Genomic DNA, 21,687 nt, shown 5'->3' with positions numbered 1-21,687 from the left:
AAAAAGGAGGGTTTGTTAGATTTTGTTTACTTCAAAAAAATGTAGTGTTAACTTATGATTTTGGTAGAGCATGAAAAGCCCAAACCTACAATATATAATAATTGGATATATATTGTAGGTTCATTAGGTCTTCCTTCCCTTTCAACATATATATTTTTTATATATTACTGAATTTATGTTCATATTTATGTAAAGAAGCTATGACTCAGCTAGTCAGGTATACTTATCTCCCATTTTAAAAAAATTTTGAAAAAAAAACAAAAACAAATGATTTTTTAATAGAGATTAATTTTATACATATTAAATTACTAAATGACAATTTCCCCTATTATTATTTATGCTCCCTCAGCCTCACCAGCGTTATATTCATCAAATCTGAACTTGGGCTACAACATTTCAAGCGAAGGCTCAAGTCCAGCCCATCATCTTTTTGATATTTGATCGGACATTAATAAGGGATTAATTGACTGAATTAGAGTGACATATCACTATTATTTATTTAACTTAGTAATAATAATAACGTTTGCATTACAGACTAGTGGGAGACGATGGATGCAGATGGTTGATAATAAGATCTACGGTCAGCAAACAAACCAAAGTTACACAAAGAATGAATAATTTTATTCTATTTCTAACGGGGAGATGGCTTGTTAATAAATCTCAGAACAACATTCAAGTATAGCCACTACTTGGCTCGCTAACAAGAGTTTGAGATAATATTAAATTATACGATGGATCTGGCAGCAAGTTCGTTAATAATCTATGACATTATCTATTAAAAACATCTTCTCCAACAAACCTAAACCCCCGAAAGTGGTTCTCTACTCTTGCCTCCAAAATAAACAACAATTAATTCCATCTAGAACATAGATACATCAAAGAAAACTAAGGTTACCCCTACAACCAACATACGCTAGGCTATCAAACAATTCTAGCCACAAATCTGGGAATCATGCCGACAACGACGACAATTAAGATATAAACTAATGCACGGTCACAAGAGAGACTAGATAGATGATGATTAACTCTTGGTTCCTCTCCGTCGCTTCTTACCAGACTTGGTCTCACTTCCCTGTGCCTTGGATAAAGTTGGCGACTTCCTCTTTGTACTTTCTGTTGCTTTCTCAGAATCGCTGGAGCTTTCCTTGATGTCCTCACTGTCTTTCGCCTTCGAACCAGATTTCACCCTGCCCACCCCGTTGGCATTTGCTTTGCCACCACTTGCAGAGGATTTACCCTTGGAAATGGAAGCAGTCTTTGGTGTGCCCTGATTTGACTTTCCAGCCTTCTGTGTGTCTTGCTTCGATTTGGTGGAAGCCCTATGTGTGCTGCTGTCATCTTCCTTGGATTTGGTACTTTTAGGTGTCTGGCTATCATTGTTCTTCGATTTGCTGGATGTCTTCTGAACAACATCAACTGATTTACCACTACTTTTTAGGGTGTGATCCTTCAATTTTCCAATATGCTCATCATCTGATTTTCCAACAGTACCTTTGGATTTGCTATCAGCTTTACTGCCTTCTCTCGATTTACGACCAAATTTAGTAGCTCCACCTTTTGATCTGCCAGAGGAAGCTCCACCCCTAGAAAATTGACTTCATTTAGAAATTTACAGAAATAATGACATTAATTTTTATTAACACAAAATTGCACTCACAATTTGGGTGAGATATCCATCTTTTCTGCCTTAGTTGCCTCTTCAGCATTTATTTTCACTTTCCTCTTCAGAGGCCTGGTTATGACAACAGACAATCAAGGAGGACATCACCACAATTTCCATAAAACAAACACTTGCCAAATATATAAAGCAAAATATAACAGAAAGATCAGGAATCGAAACTTGATATTGAGGACTTTATGTTAGATCCTAAACCTTAAAACATAGAAATATACAGCAACAGATTCTCAGGTTTAAGTTTATGATTTAGGAGGTAGACTCCAGGCAGCAATGTTGAGGGTTGTTTATCTGAATCATCCATCTTCAAGAAGAATCTAGGTGCCCATTGCTAGACACGTTAGACTGAAATACTGACTCAATAAGCAAAACAGAAAAACATTAAAAGTTTCATCAACATAGCACAATTTTCAAGACAAGTCAAGTCAAGTCAATGACACGAGAACAAATTTAGTACACAAGGGTGACATTCAACAGAATCAGAATATCTGGATGTCACATTCAATCTATGGTATGATGCAGAATATAGCTTTAAAATCTGAAGCTTAAAGACTAAAAATGTTAAGTTCTAAACTATATAGTACATATCAGAAGTGAAAAATACATACACTTCAGAAGAGGCATCATGACTTGATTGATCAGTTTCTTGCTCCTGTAAACAAAAATATCTCAGTGCACAACTTAAGCAAGTAAAGATGAAAACTAGCAAATAGAATATGTCAGTTACCAACCTCGTCTGAGCCAAAATCACCTTCTATATACTCCCACTTCTCTTTTTTAAGATTTAGTACTTCTTGATCACCATCAATATACAACACCTGTGCAAGAATGGCAAGAGTACAAAGAATTGAGTAATATCAGGTTTCATTTTTAGACAATAATAACATTAAAATGAAAAGTTTGTGATCAATTCAACTAAATACGAGAGAATATAGTGTACACAAAATCTATTAAAAAAAATTGAGACTTTCATAGTTAGCATCTCACCTTATGCTTCTTTTTAGCAGGATCAAAAGAATCAACAACACCTTTATAATACCTGTAAAATTATAAATAAGATATTATACACAAACTAAAACTTCAAAATTTAAAACCACAAAGAAATTCCTTAATCTAGTTCTTCTATAAGAATCCTATTTAAAAGGAAAATTCAGCAGGAAACAATCTGTCCCCACCCCCATGAAAACTTTTTTTTTAAAGGATAACCCAAAAAAAAAGACAGGAGAAAAACAAAGCAGGAGTCATCAAAAAGTTGCTAATGCAGAACTCTATTGAACAACCTAGTAGACTTTTATATGTGGACCTTCAAAACACCCTAAAAGGCTGCAACAAAGGCACTGCATTTATGAGACATTTCTACTTACACCAAGTAACACTACTTTAAGTGCAGAACAATAAATGTATAGCAAAAACATAGTACAATTTTAAGTTGTTTGGAATCATAATCACTACAGAAATAAGACGAAAATATAGTAGCACTTCTTAAACATTACAAATTGCATATAGTATAGTGGATACTGAAATTGAAAGCTAATATACGTCGTGCCCATATAGGTTGAGATATAATAACAACATAAAAATATTGAGAAAATATTGAACAAACAGTTATGTGCAAACTCCTGCATTGCATAAGAGAAATATTGAGAAAACATTGAACCCAAGGTCAGCACTTACCTACGATCTTTTGGCCACCAAACTTGAATCTTTGAACCAACCACATCCTCACCAAAATCTTTGGCACCAGATCCCTGAAAAGGTAATAAACCAGTAAGACTTCATGCATAAGCAAAATCAAATGAGTCTTTAAGCAAACTTAAAGTGTTGAATACAAGCATGATTACTTGAACTGTATAGACACTTGAAAAAACCTAAAATATAGAAGGCTGACAGCAATTGATGGGATAAAGGACTAAGAACACTAAAAAAGAAATTGGACAAAACATACAAATTGCAACAAAATAGACTAAAGCATGTATACCTTCTCTTTTCCTGAAGCACGCTTCCTCTTTGAATTTGTCTTAGGAGTCTCCTCCAGGGGAGGTTCATCCTTGGTTGATTTTGTGGCCGTCTTAGGTGTTGACATCATCTCCTAAATAACAGCAGTTATTTTGTTTAAAATGTATTTAACAACAGAAATCAATGAAAAAATATCAAAGGCATAACTGCAAGGTCAATAAGAAAGTACTTTGTCATCATCTTTAGATGAAGATTTTGTTGCATCCTTTCCAGGAGTAACTTTTCCACGACCACGCCTTTTCTTATCTTCTGGTTGCTTTATAGAGGAACCATCATCTGTTTTAGTGCTTCCATCTACCTTCTTAGCTGATTTCTGGTTTGCCTCTGAATCACTTGTGGTGCCACTTTCCTTTCTAGATGCATCCACGACAATTGGATTTTTATTCTCATTAGAAATACCACCAGACCCCCTTTTCCCCGTGCGTCTACTTGGTTTTAATTCTGAATCACTTGTCCCATCAGTTGCCTTAATGGGTTCATCATCTGCAAATGCTGCAGCCCCTTTATTGGAACTATCTTTCTTCTTGTTCCGTCCAGCCTTTTTGGAACGACTTTCATCAGGAAGGCTCTCACTTGCGGCCCGAGAAGCAACAACAGCAGATTCCTTCTCCAATGCCTTTGAAGAGAGGTTAACATCAGATCCTTTTTCCTTTTCTGATGGCACAGCTGCCTCCTCAGAAGGAGCCTCATGAGGTGAACTCGGAACATCTTCTGTGACACTTTTATGGTCAGGTTGTGTCTCAGTATCTTCCTCATTATCAACTTCTCGATTTTCTGAAGGTTCTGTTGAATTTGTTGACAAATTATAATCCCCTGCCTTTTCCTTCATAGCTTGTTCTGGAATTTGTTCTGCATCAACAGCTTTCTGAGTCTCCAAACTATCAGGTTCAGCATTACTTGATGCATTTGGATCTTTCTGATCCTCAGTATCGTCACCCTCCTCCTGCTTCTTTAAGGCATTTGACTCAGCAAAAGAGTCATCTTCTCCAGTCTCTGTATTACCATTGTTCATAACTAACTGCGAGGATTTGTCAATAGCAGGATCAACTTGGTCAGGAGAAACTGCTGCTTCAGCCTTCCCTTTATCCACCTGGAAAGACAAAGAGAACAAGTAAAATAACCCATTTCAATCCAAAATATTAAGCGTAAGTGTGGTTTTCCAACCTCAACTCTCACCCTAATCAAACTTAACCCCCCGAACTAAAAAGTCAGCCAATTTAGCCCTTCCTGTTAAGTTTTTCGAATTTCTTCCAAATTTCCGTTAATAATAAGAGTAAATTTGTAATTTCGAGTAAAATAAAAAGTCAAACATATAAAACCAAAGCCAAAATAATAAAATAAAATAACCAGCCAACCACAGGCCCACCCTCTTCCCCACAGCCCCATCCTACCATCTGCCACAACTCAACCCCTTCTTGTGAATGAGGCCGAAGATCGATAAGGGAACTTAGAGTGAGACTGAAATAAGGAACCTTTTGAAGACCCAAAACCCAATGAACTCTCAAATATCTTGTGACAATGGTGCAGAACCAAACCATTTTGAAGACCTGGAACACTTGGAGTTTTAATTAAGGAAAGAGCAGATGCAGTTGGGCCTAAGGAGAGAGAGAGAGAGAGAGAGAGAGAGAGAGAGAGAGAACTATCATATGCTGGCACTTAAAGATATGGAAGGCCAAAAATGCAATTCTACAAAGTGAGTAGAGTTATAGGTCTTCCTCAGTGACAATGGTTCAGTCATGTTGTGATTGTTGTTTCAGATCCGTGTATCATTTCTTTTATTATATTTATTTTATAAAAATATTTTGGTTTTTAATGATATTTATAAAATTAAAAAAACTTAAATAGTAAGTCACATGACTTTTAGGATGGAAAAATTGATCAAATTTGAAAATTTTGACAGGCTAAATTGGATGTTCCAATGAGTTGGAGTGCGAAATTGGCTGATTTTTTAGTTTAGGGGGTTAAGTTTGATTAGGGTGATAGTTGAGGGTGTAAAATGGCTGAAAACCCTAAAATTAATGTGTATAAATAAATAGAAGCGCAAAGTAAATAAATATTTATAAAGGAAGGAGTTGACAGAAGAAGACACAACTCACCTGGGCAGCCTCATCAGAAGATTCCCTAATTGCTGACTTGTCCTCAGCAGCCTGAAGTATCAATGGTTAATACAAATTGCTGACTTGATTCACAAAGACAAATATCAATACAAAGACATCATCGGCCAATAACAGGCTGTTTGACCTTGGGCATGAAACAACGGGCACAAGAAACCCTCGTGTCACACCAAACCACCCCTACCCTAAGAGGAGGGAAAAAAAAAAACAAACAAACAAGCATGCTGTGGCATCTTAGATAATCATCAATGTTCTTGGACAAGCTACCAAAGGATTAAGGGTAAAAAATCAAACCAGCGATCAAACTAGAGTTGTCAACTAATTGTTATTAGCTATTCATTTTTCTCAGAAACACCAAAGAAAAAAATGTACCCACCGTCCAAAACACCAAAGGGGCCAGGCCCATGCATCTATGGGTTACCCTAAACTCTTCAATTTTCAAAAACCACTCTCGCTCTCACTTGTTAAAGAGAAATAATATCAATACATACATTTCCTCCCAAATCTCCAGACTCTCTCTCAATAAAAGAATGAACATCAATGTCTTAATAATATGAAGATCTTACCACATTTTCATCAGCATCAAAACCTTCGTTTGGCTCATCATCACCAGCTGCCTCTTGGCATATCGAGGCTACAACTTTACTATAATCATCTAAAGCAATGCCCAAGCATTTGACTTGCTCTATCATGTAAGGCTTAAGTTTAGTAGCACAGCTTTCAAGTACTCTCTCCCCCAACTTCCTTGCAATTGGTAATATATCCTGGAGGAAAAAAAATATAATTAGCAAATTAAAAAATAAAACAGGAAGTAGAAAGTACTAATTGTCAATAAAAAAAAATGACTTACCTCATTGTCATTTTTCACACTATCTAATAAGGGAGATATTAGCTCAAGAGAAATATCCTCACTTTCTTCTAAAACAAGAGTCATAATCGTCTCCATGGATGAGAAAACATTTTCTGGGTGATAGTCCCTGAAAACATTAAGAGCCAAATATATAATAAGGTTCAGTTTTCAACAACGTATCAGCTTACAAGTCTTACTCCACAAGTGGAAGCAAACATTCCTGAAAGTATATATATACACACATAAAGTAATGACAAGAACTCAACTTAAGACTTTGTACCTTATTGACTTAAGGAAATGCTGGAACATTTCAAGAATCAATGCATCACATTCAAGATCCAACATCACCACACATGACCGGACCTTAGCAACAGTTTCAAGAATCGAAGTCCTCTTTGCATATGATCGGCTGGACTTGTCATATAGATTCTCAAATGAAGATACGATAAGCTGAAAGACCTCCTGCATGCATATACAATTTAAGAAGTTTAAATTTTCTTTAAACTATGGAATATGTGTACACAAGACAGATGAAGAATCAGTATGACCTAGATCAATCCCAGGTACCTTCATTTGGTCATCATCATAAGGTGCATCAGGTGCAGTTATTCTTGTTATCTCACTGATGCAAGATGCAACAGCAACTTTGACATCAGGATCTGAATGCCTTAAAAGCTGTTCAGCAACCAATGCTTTCTGTGACGGAGAAAGTGCAGTTTGCATTGACTTGGTAGGTGATTGCTCTACCTTTGATAGACAACTCTCGACACTCTAACATCACCAGGAAAAAAAAACAAAAAACAAAATATTAGCCAAAGCTAGTGACCTTGAGAACAACAAATTAAATCAATAATATTTAATTCTCCCATTGCAAATTTTTTGAAACTAAGGGCAATAACCATTCATTGATGACAGTTAAGATGTGTAGTGCCCTTCATTACGAGGTTAAGAGTGGTGAAGATTTCAAGTGACATGACTACTCTCCCGGTTTTTCACTACACTTTATAAGCCTTTGAGACCCAAATCCTACATATGGGATTCAGAAGACAATCATGTATCATGTATTAATGTTGGTTGTTGAGCCTGGAACAACTCATCAACGACAAAAATAAGGTTCTCCTTCAATGGAAGGATAAAAAAGGCAAATAAAACCAATTGAAACCAAAGAGACAAGAATTAAACACCACCGAAACGAGAAGAATGTTATTCTTCCACCTAAGCCAAATATGTTCAAAAACATTAAATTAACTTGATCTGAAACCAGAGAAAGTAAAATTTAACAACATCGACAAGTTTCTATGAAAATTACATTAACCGGAACCTGGAAAGAAAGAATATACAACAGTAACAAACTTTAAAAGAAATAACAACAAATAACTGGCCTTCATTTTAAGAAAGGTACCAATAATAAATTCACATAGAAAACATGATGCATACAGGGAGAAATGAACAGCAATGCAAACCTCAATTAATACAAGCTCCTTTTCAGGAAAGTGTAATGCAAAGTAACCAAAAATATTTACATTACATTCTTTCCAAATATCTACTAGGGACAAGCATAGGACAAATATCCAAAACGAAGTGACTTTCCTGAGCATTAAATGAAACTTGAAATGATCGGCCTTCAATTTGATTTCTTAGACAAGTATCTTCATAAGATAATTTGTATTTCCTTTGCTGTATATGATAAAAACTAACCTTAAAATTATCTAAAACCTTCATCATTCTTAAAAATTAAAACTTAATTGGTATTACATTAAATGCATAAACCATATTATCATCCCACTGTGCAGGAAACCACAAAAATATGCATCATTTACTTTTACTTTGGCTAGGCATAATTGACGTTAACGTACCGCTTTTAGACCTGTGTTATGTTCACACTGAGGGACAAAAAGAGTAAAATACTAGAAAGCCTGAAAGGAAAGTGAGCTAGAGACTCAAACCCCTCGTCCTCAACCTCATGAAAACACAACATTACGGCATAGAAAGGCTACCTAGGACTTCATGCATGGCATATGAAAGTATTGTTCGTGCTTAAAGCTTAAAGAGGTGAAGAATAACCGATAATACAAGCAATACCAATCACATGAACATGCAGCGCAAGATTAAAATGGGAATAAGACTTTAGAACGGATCGTCAAAAAATAAAACCGTGGAAATTGTATAAAACCTCTTAATTCCCACATCAGAAGCTTTCATAACAATAAAATTCGAAACTCATTTCACTAAATTGACAACTAACCACACAGAAAGGAGTATAATAAAATAAAAACGCGAAATTAACCAAGGAACAAAAACCACTGAAAGGCACAAACTTCACCGTTCGAAAAGAAAACGAAATAGAACACCATAACCATTCGAAAGGGAATTGGGGCTTACGTCGAGAAGAGGAAGGAGGTCTTCGACGGAAGACGGAGGTTCCAAGAGCTGATTCCCAGCTTCCGTAAGCTGGGCTTCGAGCTCCTTGTCCGCCGACGCCATTGTTGCGCGCTTTCCTATTTCTTGCTTTAGATCCTTGACAATCCCGCAGCTCTAGCCCTAATTTCACACCATTGAAGGCCTAGAACCACACGAATCGATGCGAGAGAGCGATCGGAAAAGTTTAGGAGAGAGAAAGTTAGGGTTTTCCCCTTCTTTCTTTTTAGAGAGAGAAAGTGAATGAGAGTTTTCGATATTGTTTTTGCATATAAAAATTATTTATGTCGTTCATTCACTCGCTCGATCACGTTTATATTTTTTCTTTTTTATACCGTCTCTCTCTCTCTCATCCCATCCCACTCTCCGAGCCTCAGTCGTTGTTTGTGTTAAATAAATAAAATTTTATTTTCTGCCCTTAAAAAGAGAATCCAGCGAAGCTTGGCTCGGAATCCGCGGGATTGTGAATTGGAGTTCAATTTGAGATTTCAAATCCGCCTTTGGATCTTCTTGGTGGGGCCCACCTAGGGGTCCTTCAACGACTAGATTTATCGCTGCTTTTCCCTTTTCTTGGGAAGACTTTTTTTTTTTTTTTTCCTTCCCCCAAAACTGAATAAATGTCTAGAGTCTCCAGTCTTCCCGTGCTGTCTGTGTATTTGTATAATAAAATACGTATAGTGATTTTGTATAATAAAATATGTATAGTGATTTTGTATAATAAAATATGTATAGTGATTTTATATCGTAAAAGGAATTAAAATATATATATATATATACGGAGCTAGATATATGATGAGTTTAAAGGCCAATTTAGTATTGATGTGCTATGAAAATAATTGTTATTAGATTTGTTGTTAGAGTAGTTTTACGTTTGATATAGAGTAGTTTTACGTTTGATATATTTTTTGTTAAAAGTGATGTTGATACAATAATCAGTTTCTAAGTATTTGGTAATTTTTGGTGTGAAAATGTTGTGAGTTATGTATAATGACTAAAAATGGCATTATGTTGAAATGACTTTTTTGTTAAAGTGTTTGATAAAAGGGAAAACACTTTCACTTTCAAATTTTTTTTTTTTTTTGGTATTAAATATATTTTCATCACACCCTAAAAATTATTTTAATTATAAATTAAATAAAGTACTATGTTGAAAATTAAATATTTGTATCCAAATGCTCTAAACTAATGTTTCAAGTTAAATCAATATATTCCATTAATAATAAATATTCTGTCAAAGAACCAAAGAAACAAAAACATGAACAGAAAAAAAAAATACAAATAAAAATCAGTATAAAAAACTATTTAAGTTAAAACCTTATAAATTAAACAGAGAGTGAATAATGAAATTTGTTGTTAAAACCCTATAAATTAAAGAGAGAGTGAATAATGAAATTTATAGTTAAAACCCTATAAATTAAAGAGCAAGAGTGTGCTTTAATTGAGAAGAAATAAACATAATTGAACCTGAGCCTTATGGCTTCTCAAGAGTGTACTTCAATTGATTTAATAAGAAAAAATAAGGGAGATTCACTATTATACCAAACATAGGAGTCCAAATTATATATATATATATATATAATAAACTATATATGAAATGGACTTTAGAAACACACTCAAAGCCCATTTACAATATAACAAAAAGACTTTTAACTTCTTTTAAATTATAAAACTGCCATTGATTTCTTAAAACAAACCCAACCCAAAAACCTCATAAAAAAGCCTAAAACACTCAATAGGGCATCAAAGCAATTTAATAATCAAAATTCAATTCAATAGATCTAGCTGTCATTTTTTGGGTTTTTTTAAGGTTTGTTTATAAAAATTAAATGGTGTAGAGTTTATTTATAATTTTAGTAATAAAAATGGGTATACGACTAAATATCTCAAAAAATAATAGGAAGAATAGAAGATATTCAAGAGAACGAGAATCTCTGTGAAAAATATGGCATGAAGAAGCACGAATAGAAAAGAGTGTGTGAAATAGATTGGGGTATTCTCGGAAGTTTGTAAATTTCATTAAACTCAGCGCCTCTTTGAAACTGATTCCTGCATAATCAGAAAATAAAAGCATCTCATTAGTTGTTTTCCTTTATAGCTTTCTCTCACAGCAATTTTTAACAATATGTGATTTTATCATAGTTTACCAAATACGCTGGGCTTACCAAAAAATAAATAAAAATCATTTATCACTCTAAATAAGTAATGCCAAATATGCACTAAGCATCGTATAAAATGACTTGTGATTTAATTGTCATTATTAAAATGCATTTGGTAATTTTTTTTAATCCATAAGTATAAAATAAAGATAATATTCCTTTGGTATCCACAGGCCATGGGATCTTATCATATTAGGCAAATTCAAGTAAAGAAAGGCTTTCTTTGGGACCAAAAAAAAAGTACAGAAAATCTCTCAAATTTTAAGCGGGAAAAAAACAGGAATGAAAGTAATAAAAAAGGATGGTGTAATTTAGGAGGACCGGGGAGGATGGACAAGTAAGTAACTGCCTTTTAAATACCTTCCTTTTCTTTTCTTTTTCTAATATATATTAATTATGGAAACTTTTTTTATTACAAAAATATTTATAAGCGATTTTTTGTGCAAGTTGATAGTTTACACTACTCTAACGTTCGTAAAAAAAAATATCAAACTCTAGTTTACATAATCGGGTACATTACATTCAGTGGTGGACCTATTAAGGCGCATAAGGAATAAAAGCCGCCAAAAATTATCTTGAGAAAATGATTATTCCGAAAAACTATTTTTCATACTTAGTCGATATTACACATCCGCTAAAAAAATTTTGAGTCCACCAATGATTACATTGGCCAATTGATGTAAACTATATTTATATCGATATTCTTTTATAAAATTGGACCATGCATATGGAACAACACACATTATATAAGGAAGGAAGATTTTAATGGATTTTTCTTTCCTATTATATTACGAGGATTTAGAGAAAAAATAGTTGGTTGATTAGTCGTCAATTCAACTAAAATTAGTTGACCATGAATCCAGTCATGTTGCATTTATGATAGTGTGTCATGGTGGGTTGGGGGAAATTTTAAAATTTTAGCCTTTTGGTAACTATATATATATATATATATTTTAAGTTTTTAGTTGTGCTTGTCGAGTAATATGGAAAAAGGGAGAACTTGGAGGGATCGGTGAGCGGTACTTACCTCCGGCCGAAGAGGAGGTTTGTTTGACCAATAAGAATGGGGAATTATTTTTCATAAATTTTTATATGTCATAAATCAATAAAATTTGTTCAAAGGGTATTTTTAACAAACTATTCATGTGTGAACACACATCAACGACTGAAAACCACTCATGTGTGACTGCAAAACAGCGGCTACTGCCTTGCGAGCACCGATTAATGGGATTGGGTCGAAGCCGGCCCATTAATAAGCCCAATTATGCTTGTATCAATCTTATTTCACTGGCTTCCTCAAGAATCCGAACCTTTTGGGCCGCAACGCGGTTTTACGTCATACGTCCAGTAACAACCTTCCATGTCAATACAATGCCAACGTGTCACGCTCCCATTCGCTGATCCCATGTCACAACAGCAGCGCTCTCCAACAAGAAAAAAGACTCGTACATTCACAAATTACAGGCAGAGAGAGAAAGAGTCACAGTCACAGACCGAAACCCCAAAAGGCCAAATCCCTAAATTCACATTTCCAAATCCCAAATCCAGATTTCCAGTTCCCTTTTGTAGGGAGTCTCACCGTGGCTTCTTCAGGTTCGCCGAGTTTGAGTCGAAGAAAACCCTCCAACTCTTCTGCTCCGTCGTCTTCCACAGAGCCGGGTCGGGTCGTGGGGCGAGTCACAGTACCCAGGCGGGCTTCGGAGCCTGAGTTTCCCTTCTGGCAACAGAACTGGTTCATAGCATTACTCTTTGTTATGGCGATGGGTTTCTTCTGCCTTGCTCTGTTCCTCATCTTCGGCCTCGATCTCGATACAGGCTACGCTGCTTCCGCTTCTACCTCCGAGGGCGTCGAGGTTCATATCCACCTCCATTTCCTATTTGATTTGATATGTTTTGGGAATTTTGTATAATTGAATTGCGATTGGGCAGGTGACGTACGGGACTGTGCTGAAGCTGATGCACGAGAAGACCAAGTTTCGCCTGCATTCCCACGACGTGCCGTATGGTTCCGGTAGTGGTCAGCAGTCTGTCACTGGTTTTCCCAACGTTGACGATGCAAATAGCTACTGGGTATGGTGTTCTCTTCTGTTTCTCCTCGTCTCTGTTTCTTGGGTGTGGTTTGGTTACAGTTACTGAACTGGGTTTTCGTTTGCAGATTGTTAGACCTGAGCTCGAAACAGCTGCCAAGCAAGGTGATAGCATTCCAAGTGGGACAATTATCAGGTTGCAGCACATGAAGACTAGGAAATGGCTGCACAGCCATTTGCACGCCTCCCCCATAACTGGCAACCAAGAGGTTTCAAAACTCTTCTTTTTCTTACCAACCTTTCGTAATGGTCATTGGTCAAGCATTATTTATTTTTGTTTTGTATGCTTGTACTTGTGTTTGTCGGGCTTACTTGTAATTATGAATTGGTGACCCACTGAATATTAGAATCTTTGCGACCTGATTTTGTATATGGCTTTTCCAATATTATTTGTAGACAGTTTGAATCTGTTTCCTTTTGTATAATCAAGTGTCGGGCCATTATTACGTCTGAAATTACTTGCATAATCCATTCGGTGTAGGTGAGCTGCTTTGGGGGAGAATCTGAATCTGATACTGGCGATCACTGGAGGTGAGAAGCGAATTGATTTGTTCATAGGAGATTAGACTGTATTTTTCATCTTCATTGCTCATGAATTGGGTTGGTGTGGTATTTTGTAGGGTTATGATTGAAGGGAGTGGGAAGACCTGGAAGCAGGATCAAAGGGTTCGAATTCAGCATGTCGACACAGGTGTTTATCTACATAGTCATGACAAGAAGTACACCCGCATTGCCGGGGGACAGCAGGAGGTAAGAATAATGAAACTAAACTCCATATCTCCACCAGTAAATGAAAATGAAAATGAAATTTCTAAGTTCGTTGGTCACTTGCGGTTTTTTAGTGGTTTCTGTTGGTGCATTGAGTCTGGATTGTTAATAACGGTGCTTATGACTGATTATGCCCTATACTCTTAATGATTTGTTTTACTTTTACACCTATCTCTGGATTTTACATTTACGCATTTTCTTGATTTGGTGGTGTACTAGACATTCCAATAATTCTGTAAAGTCCGCATGTTGTAAACTAAATAGCTTGAATTTGATTGCTTTGAGTGTGTTCCGCGGCTTAACAAAGAAATTTTACAATACAATAAGTTATTGCAATGTTAGTGTTAAGCTGGGCAAGAAAAGATATTTCAAATATAACTGTCATATCTATGGAAAACAATTTTACTTGTTTTTTTTTTCCCCATTTATGTAACAGTAGTGGAGATAAACTTTTTGATAAATCATTGTTGAAGTTGTGCTAAATATTATCCTTTCACTATGATCTAGGTTTGCGCTGTCAGAGAAAAACGCGCGGACAATGTTTGGTTGGCAGCCGAAGGCGTGTACCTCCCGGTCGGTGAAACCAAGTAGATTCTAGTAATTTAGGATGAATCACTCTATAAAAACAGGTATACGGGTTTTGGAATTTTTTTGGTGGCTGGTACCTGGTCCCATAATAGTTGTAGTAGATGTTGTAATGAAGGAAGATATGTTTTAAGATTACAATGTTATCTGATATTGTCAATGTTGTTTTCCTCTGGAACTTTCCCCTGTATCTTGTGCTCTATCGTTTTAGTGATTAAGCAATGATTAAGTGGTCAGCTTTAGCTGAATTAATGAACTGTGAGATAACACAATTCAAGATGTCCATGAACACCATCTATAAGCTGCAATGGGCAGAACACTAGTTTTCGTTGATTTCTTTGTTAATTGAAATGCGAGTATCAACAGCAATGCATTTCCAGCCCACATGAGTATTCTCATTTGGGCAATTTACTTTCAAAGCAAAAGCCCGTTGAGCTCAAAAGCTCAAAAGGGAAGGCTTGAAGAAGGCTTCTTTTTACAGAACCATAAGTATGATATGGGCTCATTGTTGAAGTCACTGGGTACTCATTTATCATCCCAAGTCGTATTCCATTCCACCAGTGCAGAAATTGACCTTTGCTGGGCTGGGGCACCCCTACGGCTTTTGGGTAATTGTCCCCCATTTCAGTGGTCCTTCCTCGCACCTAACTCTGCTGCAAGCGTGTCGTCCAACTTGCAACTTTGAATACGAATTAATTGATCATATTTCTCACTCAACAGAGATAATTCATCAGATTTCGCATAAACACGAACATTAATCTGACCCGAATATCTGTAGTTTCACTGAAACGGATAAAGAATTAGAGATGTGAAAAACTGATTAGGAATAATGAAGCTTCATGTAAAGTGAGGTTGCATTGCATAAGGCTGCCATATGAAGACATGAAGTACTAGCAGGGGACGCATAGGAACGAATCATTATAGGAACGAATCATTGTGTGTGGCTTGATCGAGGAAAAAGCCTAAATATCCTTTTTATCCTCTTAACCTTTTCCAACTCATAGATTCCTCTTTCTTTTTCCCTTTCCTTTCCCAACCAAGTCAAGACCTGGCTAGTTATTTTAACGCCTTCACTGAAAGAGGAAAAAGCTTAGCTATGAGCATGCATGAAGGACCTAAAGGAAGCTACTGGCTCCCGGTTAGGGCTTTTCCGTGTGTTCTTCCAAATGTTCTTAGAAAAGCAGGGTATAAAAGAGAAAGTTGATTTTTAAAAAAAAAAATCAAAGAGAAAACTGTAACAAAAATCAAACAACACAAGTGTTTGCTGACTTGGAAATTATTTTGATCTTCAAAGGCATTTAAAAGTTACCATAATCTCATTGGGGCTAACGTGGATATTATTGTCCCCCCAACATTTATAATTGTCACTGTTAGCACGTACATTAATCATTAAGAAAACAAACAAACAAAAAGTGTTAAGTTTTGGTGGATAGTGACTTAAACCCTTCAACATTAATACTTGGAAAAGAGATTCCCACTAATATTTAATCAACCTAAAAGTGGGAAAATCAGTTTAATTTGAATGGACCAATAGTACTACACACATCTATTCTTTGGTGGGATATTAAAAAGGGTTTAATTTGCTTACTTGGGTAGTTGCAAAAAAACACACCAAAATTGTTTGCCTATAAAATTATAAGAGAAACCCTCCAACAATATAGCAGTTTTGGCCATATAATCTCAGCCAGCCACCTCCACGCCACCAGACCAGTCACGTTTTTCACAATTTTTGGAAAAAAGCCCTAACAGGGCCACGTGTACGTCACCACTGTCCTTCATACTCGATAAATCTTTTTTGTTTTTTTGGGTCTGAATATATTCAATAAATACATTGGACGGCCGCATTTAATCCGCACCTTACTTGCTTTAAAATCTCACATGTGAAAAGGCAGCCTAAAATGTTTGACCTAAAAGCTACGGTTACAACTCAACTCAACAAAACCTGCTTTTACTACTCCTACACCCGAAGTCCTGAGTTTAATTTTGCCGTTCACCTATTATTGCCTACAAACCTAACGGCATTCAAAATTAAATATTGACTTACACACAGCTACACGTGCATTTGCACTTTGGTGCATAAACAATTGAATCAGACCATACCGGACTGTCCAGAAGCTGCAGGGCCTAGCCTTGGACCTACCCCACTTCCATAGCAATAAGTAAATAAAATATGATTGTATCTCAATACAAGTGGACCGAGTGCGATTAGGTTAAAAATAAAAAATACCAATGGATAATAAAAAGCATGTAGCCTTTTTAAGAAAAAAAAACAGATCTTTAAAATCTATTGCACTGTAGTAAATGTTGCATCCCTCTGTGACTGTGTGTAGCAGACTAAAGCAGAGTAGTAGATAGCAAAATTTACTGTACACAACCAAAATTTTGCACATTTCAAATAACAAAATAAAAGGCCCAGAGGTAAATATCAGATTCACACTACAAATATATACACACACAGAGACAAGTCCAGTTACTCAATCATATAGCAAAAGATCTAAATTTACATAGATTACAAAATGCCCCATACCCCACCATGAAGTTTATGTGATAATACATGTACCTCAGTGGGGACAGAAATGTCTATGACCTTACTTGATGACGAACGGCTCAGCTTTGCTCTGGTTCTTCTCTTCAGATCTGTAAATTGTTAATAGAAATTGGTAATTAATACAATATTAAACTAATGAAGACGTGAAGGAGATTAAGAAATTAATCAATTCATTAATGTTCTCATTGCAATTTGTATAATCAATTCATTAATTATTCGACTCTGTAAATTTCCAGGTGAGACTTTCAGACCAAGAATACTAAAAACAACCTCTTCCAATTCCAAAGTAAAGATTCCCAGACGGTGAAGGTCCTGAACTGTCCCTATTTCATGCAAGGTAGAAAATGACCGACACCTCTTCCAGTAGATGCGGGTTACATTAGCAATTTTAATTGTGGGTAGGGCCAATGAGTTGGACAAAATTGTACTAATGGGTTGAAAGTGACCCTATGATTGTGGGGATGCGCAGAGCAAATATTTTATGACTAAAGCATCCCTTGTATTTTTCCATTTTTGCATTCTATGCCACTGACAAGAAATTCTCTCTAGAAATTGTGTTACGGTTTCAGCTTCTTTCATATTCAGGCCAAAACGGATAACTAAGAGCAAACTGGAATTTAACCAAACAAAATTCCTGCTACTAGATTATAATTTATGATAACTATTATAAATTTTAACAAGTTAATCTACTAACAAAAGCTACAAAAGCCCAGAAGCTGGAAATATGATATAAGTATGAAAAGAAGACTACTAACTTCATAAATTCTTCACTTCAATTCAATCTCCACATCTTCATTGGCAGCTCTAATTCCTCAAAATGGCAAGCTCTTTGAAGTTGAACTTGAGGTGAGTGACTTGAAATGATCCGATGGGACGAAATCTTGCGGCAAATTGGCCCTCTTCACGATCCTCCTCATGTTGTTTTGCAAACTCTGTTGCACTAATTGCTTCACGGCTTTCTTCTCCTCACTCATCATGTCCTCCTCCTCTTCCAAACACTCCTTGGAACCCATGTTCGGGTTTGTAGAAGACGACGAAGAGCCACAAATGGGAGCAGAAACCACTGCACCCATACTCCCACCAAAGCTTTGTGAAACCTGCTTTCCTTTATCCACTCTCAAACACTCCAAGATCCTTGAGGCTCTCTTCTGTGCCAATGTGCTACCCAAAAGCGTTAATTCAAGCAATGCCGATACCATTCCTGCCTCGATCATGGCTTGCCTATCCCCAAATGCCTTGTGTGCCATCACCATCAAAATGTAGGATGCCTTCTCTTGACACCCCGGCGAATCGTTCCAATTCAATGCATCAACCAATATTGGGAATGCATCCCGGACACTGCTAATTGCTTTTCGACCTTCGGGGACAGATACCATGTTGCTTAGAATTGCAAGGATTCTTTCACTCACTTCCATGTCTCCAAGCGAATTCAGGAAAAATGGGATCAAATCAGTTTCCAATATGAACGAAATATTGGATGGGAAGATTGAAAGGTTGTAGAGAGCTCTCAAGGCATCTTGCTTAGCTTGAGGGCTACTTGTGTTGTCCAAATTCTTGAGGGTTTTAACCATGAAGGGTATGGCACCTGAAGCTCCAATGATGGGTTTATTCGAATCCAATGCGCTTAAGCCAAGGAAATTTGCAATTATAGCTTCTGAGACTGATGGGTCTGGAGGATTTGGGGATTCAATGAGTTTAAGCATTTTGTGAACAGCCCCTGCTTGGAGAATTGCAGCCTTGTTTCTGCAAAAGGAGTGGTCCAAAAAGCATTGATAAATTTTTTTAATTCAGAAACAAATGCAACAATGGGTCAATAAAAGTGATTCAAATGCAATTAAAATGGGAATAAAGCAAATTAACAGAACGCAAAATAACAAAAAAATCGAAAATAAACTGCAGAATGCAATTAACACTATGAGGTGTCCATGACAGAGTTCATCATTTCACAAACATGCAACACTGTGAGCCTGAAGATGAGAACAGTTGGAATAAATATAAATAATTTATTTTCCAAGTAAAAAACAGTGGAAAAACTACTCGGCCTTGAAAATGACGGAAGAATAAAACATCACGGCATGAAAATGATAGAAAACAAAAACACGAATTAAAACCAAAACCAATTGCCCAATTAATCAAAGCTAAGAAACTGATAAAACAAAAATGCATGCAAGAAGAACAATCACAGAGAGAAATTAAAACGAGAAAATGACATAAAAACAAAATTAGATCAGAGAAGGCTCAAAATCCGAAGAACGTGTTAACTCACACATCGTTGCCGATCCCGAGATTGAGCAGAGCGTAGAGCGATGCGATCTGAGCAACGACGTCGTCGGAGTCGAGCAAGGCGACGAGCGGAGGAATGACTCCGAGCATCGCCAGCGTCGCTCTGGCTTCCACATCTTCCTTGGCGAGCAATCTCACTCTGCTGGCCGCCTCTTTCCTCTTCGCCGAGTCGTCTTCGACCTGCAATTCCTTCGCCACGCGCTTCAGCTCATCCAAAGCCTCCACCTTCTTCTTGGTCACGTCGTCGTTCTCTGACTCCGAAAACTGCGCGAGGTTCAGAAGATCCGAGAGCTTCTCGGACTTCGGTTTTACCTTTTCCAGCTCTTTTTCTTTGGAGTGCGACTGCGGCGTCGTTTTTGTCGTCGTTGATCTAGTGGCAGTGGCCTGGGGAGGGGGAGGACTGGACGGAGCGACGTTGTTTTTGTCGTTGTGGTGGCGATAGCGGGAGCTGCCGCCGCAACTGACGGCGTAGAAGATTTTCCGGCGGAATGAAGCACCGGAGAAGGATGACCAGAGACGGAAGTGACCGCCTCCTCCGGCGGACGTGGTGGTGGTAGCGCGGTCTAGCACGACGGATCCGATGTCGTTTCGGTGACACTTGGCCATATCGTTTCTCTGCTAGTTTTGTAGTGAACTACATTGCACGGAGAAACGAGCCTAAATGCGAGAAAGAGAAAGAGAGAGAGAGAGAGAGAGAGAGAGAGAGAGTATTTGTTAATTGTAAATCTGGTTTTCTTTGTTGTTTATTTATAATGAGCTCTCAGTCCCAGACACTCTGCTTCTTACTGAACACTGACACCAGAGACACAGGGAGTGATATTTAAGGCCCTGTTTGTATCTTTCTAAATTTATCGAATTTTAAATTTTTTTCACTAAAAATAATGTCATTTTCAAATTACACAATAATAGTTTTCTACCACTATTTAAATACACCAACAGTTTTCTGCATCTTAAAAAATAAAGGTAATTTGTTAACTTAAATATTGCATTACAAGATTATCCATGACTAACCTTTTACGCCACGCGTCAAAATTTAGTTACGGAGTTTAAATATAAAATTTACTTAAATTATAGATAATTTATGTTTTACGCTAAATAATGCTTTAATCTTTAAATGCATAATCTAGTCTAAATTATAATTGTTGACTTTTGATGTTGCACTTCAAAATTTTACTCGGTACATTGAATCTAAAATCTACTTCAACGTATGAATAACATACATTTTATACCACACATCAAAACTTCGTACGCCACGCGTCAAAATTTAGTTACGGAGTTTTATAAAATACTTAAATTATAGATGATTTATTTACGCTAAATAATGCTTTAATCTTTAAATGCATAATCTAGAATTGTTGACTTTTGATGTTGCACTTCAAAATTTTACTCGGTACATTGAATCTAAAATCTACTTCAACGTATGAATAACATACATTTTATACCACACATCAAAACTTCGTCACTCACTTTAAATCTTGAATTTACCTTAAATTATAAATGAATGACTTTTCACAATACGTATGAAAATTTAGTTCACGGCTTTGAACCTCCAACATACTCCAGCGGAGATGATATCGTTATATTACAAATTTGTGAATTATGGAAAAGTCCTTGATCTGCTGGTGTGCAACACAAACAGTGCCTTTCCTTACTCTTCAAGACAATAGAACGTGCAAATTTACAACATTTTCCCTTTGGTTATTTGATCTTAAAATAAATAAATAATTTGTAGAAAGAAAAAGGCTTGTTGAGAAATGAAAAAGCCATTTCTAAAATTTGTGTGGGGGAGGGACTAGGGAGATAGAAAACTGAGAAAGGGACTTCCAAAGCAAGCCATCAGTTTTCGCATAGGGAAATGAGTAATTTTGCACCATTAATACGGTGTAGTGTACTGACACCGTCGCTACCGTCCATTGAATTATAGATGGAAGAAGCTTCGTGTGGGGCCTGCCGTGTCCTTTTGTTTGGGGCCTAGATGTGGGGTGTACGATAAGTAAGGTACGGTGAGTGTATGGTATAATTGCAAAGTAGTAGTTCACGTCAAAGTGTGTGCAAAGAAAGCTTCTCTGGTTCTCTGTCTGGCTCGAATGTTGCCCAAGTCCAAGTCCAAGCAATAAAAATTTGACTTTTGGGGTTGGAGTTGGACTATTCATGGGTTCTAATTTGGGCTAAGGGTGAGACTGTTTC

At 36.6% G+C, this 21,687-nt stretch overlaps 3 protein-coding genes across 4 annotated transcripts; 1 reads left to right on the top strand and 2 right to left on the bottom strand.

Annotated features, from left to right (window-relative positions):
• Positions 1-689: 689 nt before the first annotated feature.
• LOC117625151 (hepatoma-derived growth factor-related protein 2) lies at positions 690-9,419 on the bottom strand. The gene is made up of 14 exons (XM_034356756.1): positions 9,038-9,419; positions 7,223-7,426; positions 6,936-7,117; positions 6,656-6,782; positions 6,372-6,569; positions 5,788-5,838; positions 3,861-4,781; positions 3,654-3,764; positions 3,350-3,423; positions 2,663-2,714; positions 2,407-2,493; positions 2,284-2,327; positions 1,658-1,732; positions 690-1,583 (listed from the first exon to the last, which is right to left on the bottom strand). Exons 1-14 carry the CDS (start codon positions 9,137-9,139, stop codon positions 1,022-1,024), a joined length of 2,790 nt encoding a protein of 929 aa, XP_034212647.1. The 5' UTR covers positions 9,140-9,419; the 3' UTR covers positions 690-1,021.
• A 3,254-nt stretch (positions 9,420-12,673) lies between these two features.
• LOC117615584 (stromal cell-derived factor 2-like protein) lies at positions 12,674-14,941 on the top strand. Its single transcript, XM_034344685.1, has 6 exons — positions 12,674-13,082; positions 13,159-13,299; positions 13,385-13,525; positions 13,798-13,847; positions 13,937-14,066; positions 14,592-14,941. Exons 1-6 carry the CDS (start codon positions 12,984-12,986, stop codon positions 14,673-14,675), a joined length of 645 nt encoding a protein of 214 aa, XP_034200576.1. The 5' UTR covers positions 12,674-12,983; the 3' UTR covers positions 14,676-14,941.
• Positions 14,942-17,029: 2,088 nt separating this feature from the next.
• LOC117615754 (U-box domain-containing protein 7) lies at positions 17,030-20,334 on the bottom strand. 2 transcript variants are annotated; one of them, XR_004584056.1, is made up of 3 exons: positions 19,484-20,334; positions 17,973-18,960; positions 17,030-17,306 (listed from the first exon to the last, which is right to left on the bottom strand). XR_004584056.1 is itself a non-coding variant. In XM_034344894.1 (2 exons), exons 1-2 carry the CDS (start codon positions 20,104-20,106, stop codon positions 18,030-18,032), a joined length of 1,554 nt encoding a protein of 517 aa, XP_034200785.1. In that variant the 5' UTR covers positions 20,107-20,284; the 3' UTR covers positions 17,834-18,029. The 2 variants fall into 2 exon arrangements, 1 of the variants encoding a protein (XP_034200785.1); XM_034344894.1 differs by lacking the exon at positions 17,030-17,306 and having other exon boundaries at positions 17,834-18,960; positions 19,484-20,284.
• Between the last annotated feature and the right edge of the window lie 1,353 nt (positions 20,335-21,687).

The sequence above is a fragment of the Prunus dulcis genome, chromosome 1 (assembly GCF_902201215.1).
Source record: "Prunus dulcis chromosome 1, ALMONDv2, whole genome shotgun sequence".
Taxonomy (NCBI): Eukaryota; Viridiplantae; Streptophyta; class Magnoliopsida; order Rosales; family Rosaceae; genus Prunus; species Prunus dulcis.
This window is presented reverse-complemented; position numbering and strand designations above follow the sequence as displayed.

Excerpts from the sequence above, each read along its gene's own strand:
- LOC117625151 (XM_034356756.1), bottom strand. The coding sequence starts at position 9,139 with ATGGCGTCGGCGGACAAGGAGCTCGAAGCCCAGCTTACGGAAGCTGGG. Across the intron at positions 3,424-3,653 it reads GTGCTTCAGGAAAAGAGAAG|GGATCTGGTGCCAAAGATTT; the intron begins GTATACATGCTT and ends TTACCTTTTCAG. Across the intron at positions 1,733-2,283 it reads CATGATGCCTCTTCTGAAGT|GCCTCTGAAGAGGAAAGTGA; the intron begins GTATGTATTTTT and ends TGTCATAACCAG.
- LOC117615584 (XM_034344685.1), top strand. The coding sequence starts at position 12,984 with ATGGCGATGGGTTTCTTCTGCCTTGCTCTGTTCCTCATCTTCGGCCTC. Across the intron at positions 13,083-13,158 it reads CTACCTCCGAGGGCGTCGAG|GTGACGTACGGGACTGTGCT; the intron begins GTTCATATCCAC and ends GCGATTGGGCAG. Across the intron at positions 13,526-13,797 it reads CCATAACTGGCAACCAAGAG|GTGAGCTGCTTTGGGGGAGA; the intron begins GTTTCAAAACTC and ends CATTCGGTGTAG.
- LOC117615754 (XM_034344894.1), bottom strand. The coding sequence starts at position 20,106 with ATGGCCAAGTGTCACCGAAACGACATCGGATCCGTCGTGCTAGACCGC. Across the intron at positions 18,961-19,483 it reads CTCGGGATCGGCAACGATGT|AAACAAGGCTGCAATTCTCC; the intron begins GTGAGTTAACAC and ends CTCCTTTTGCAG.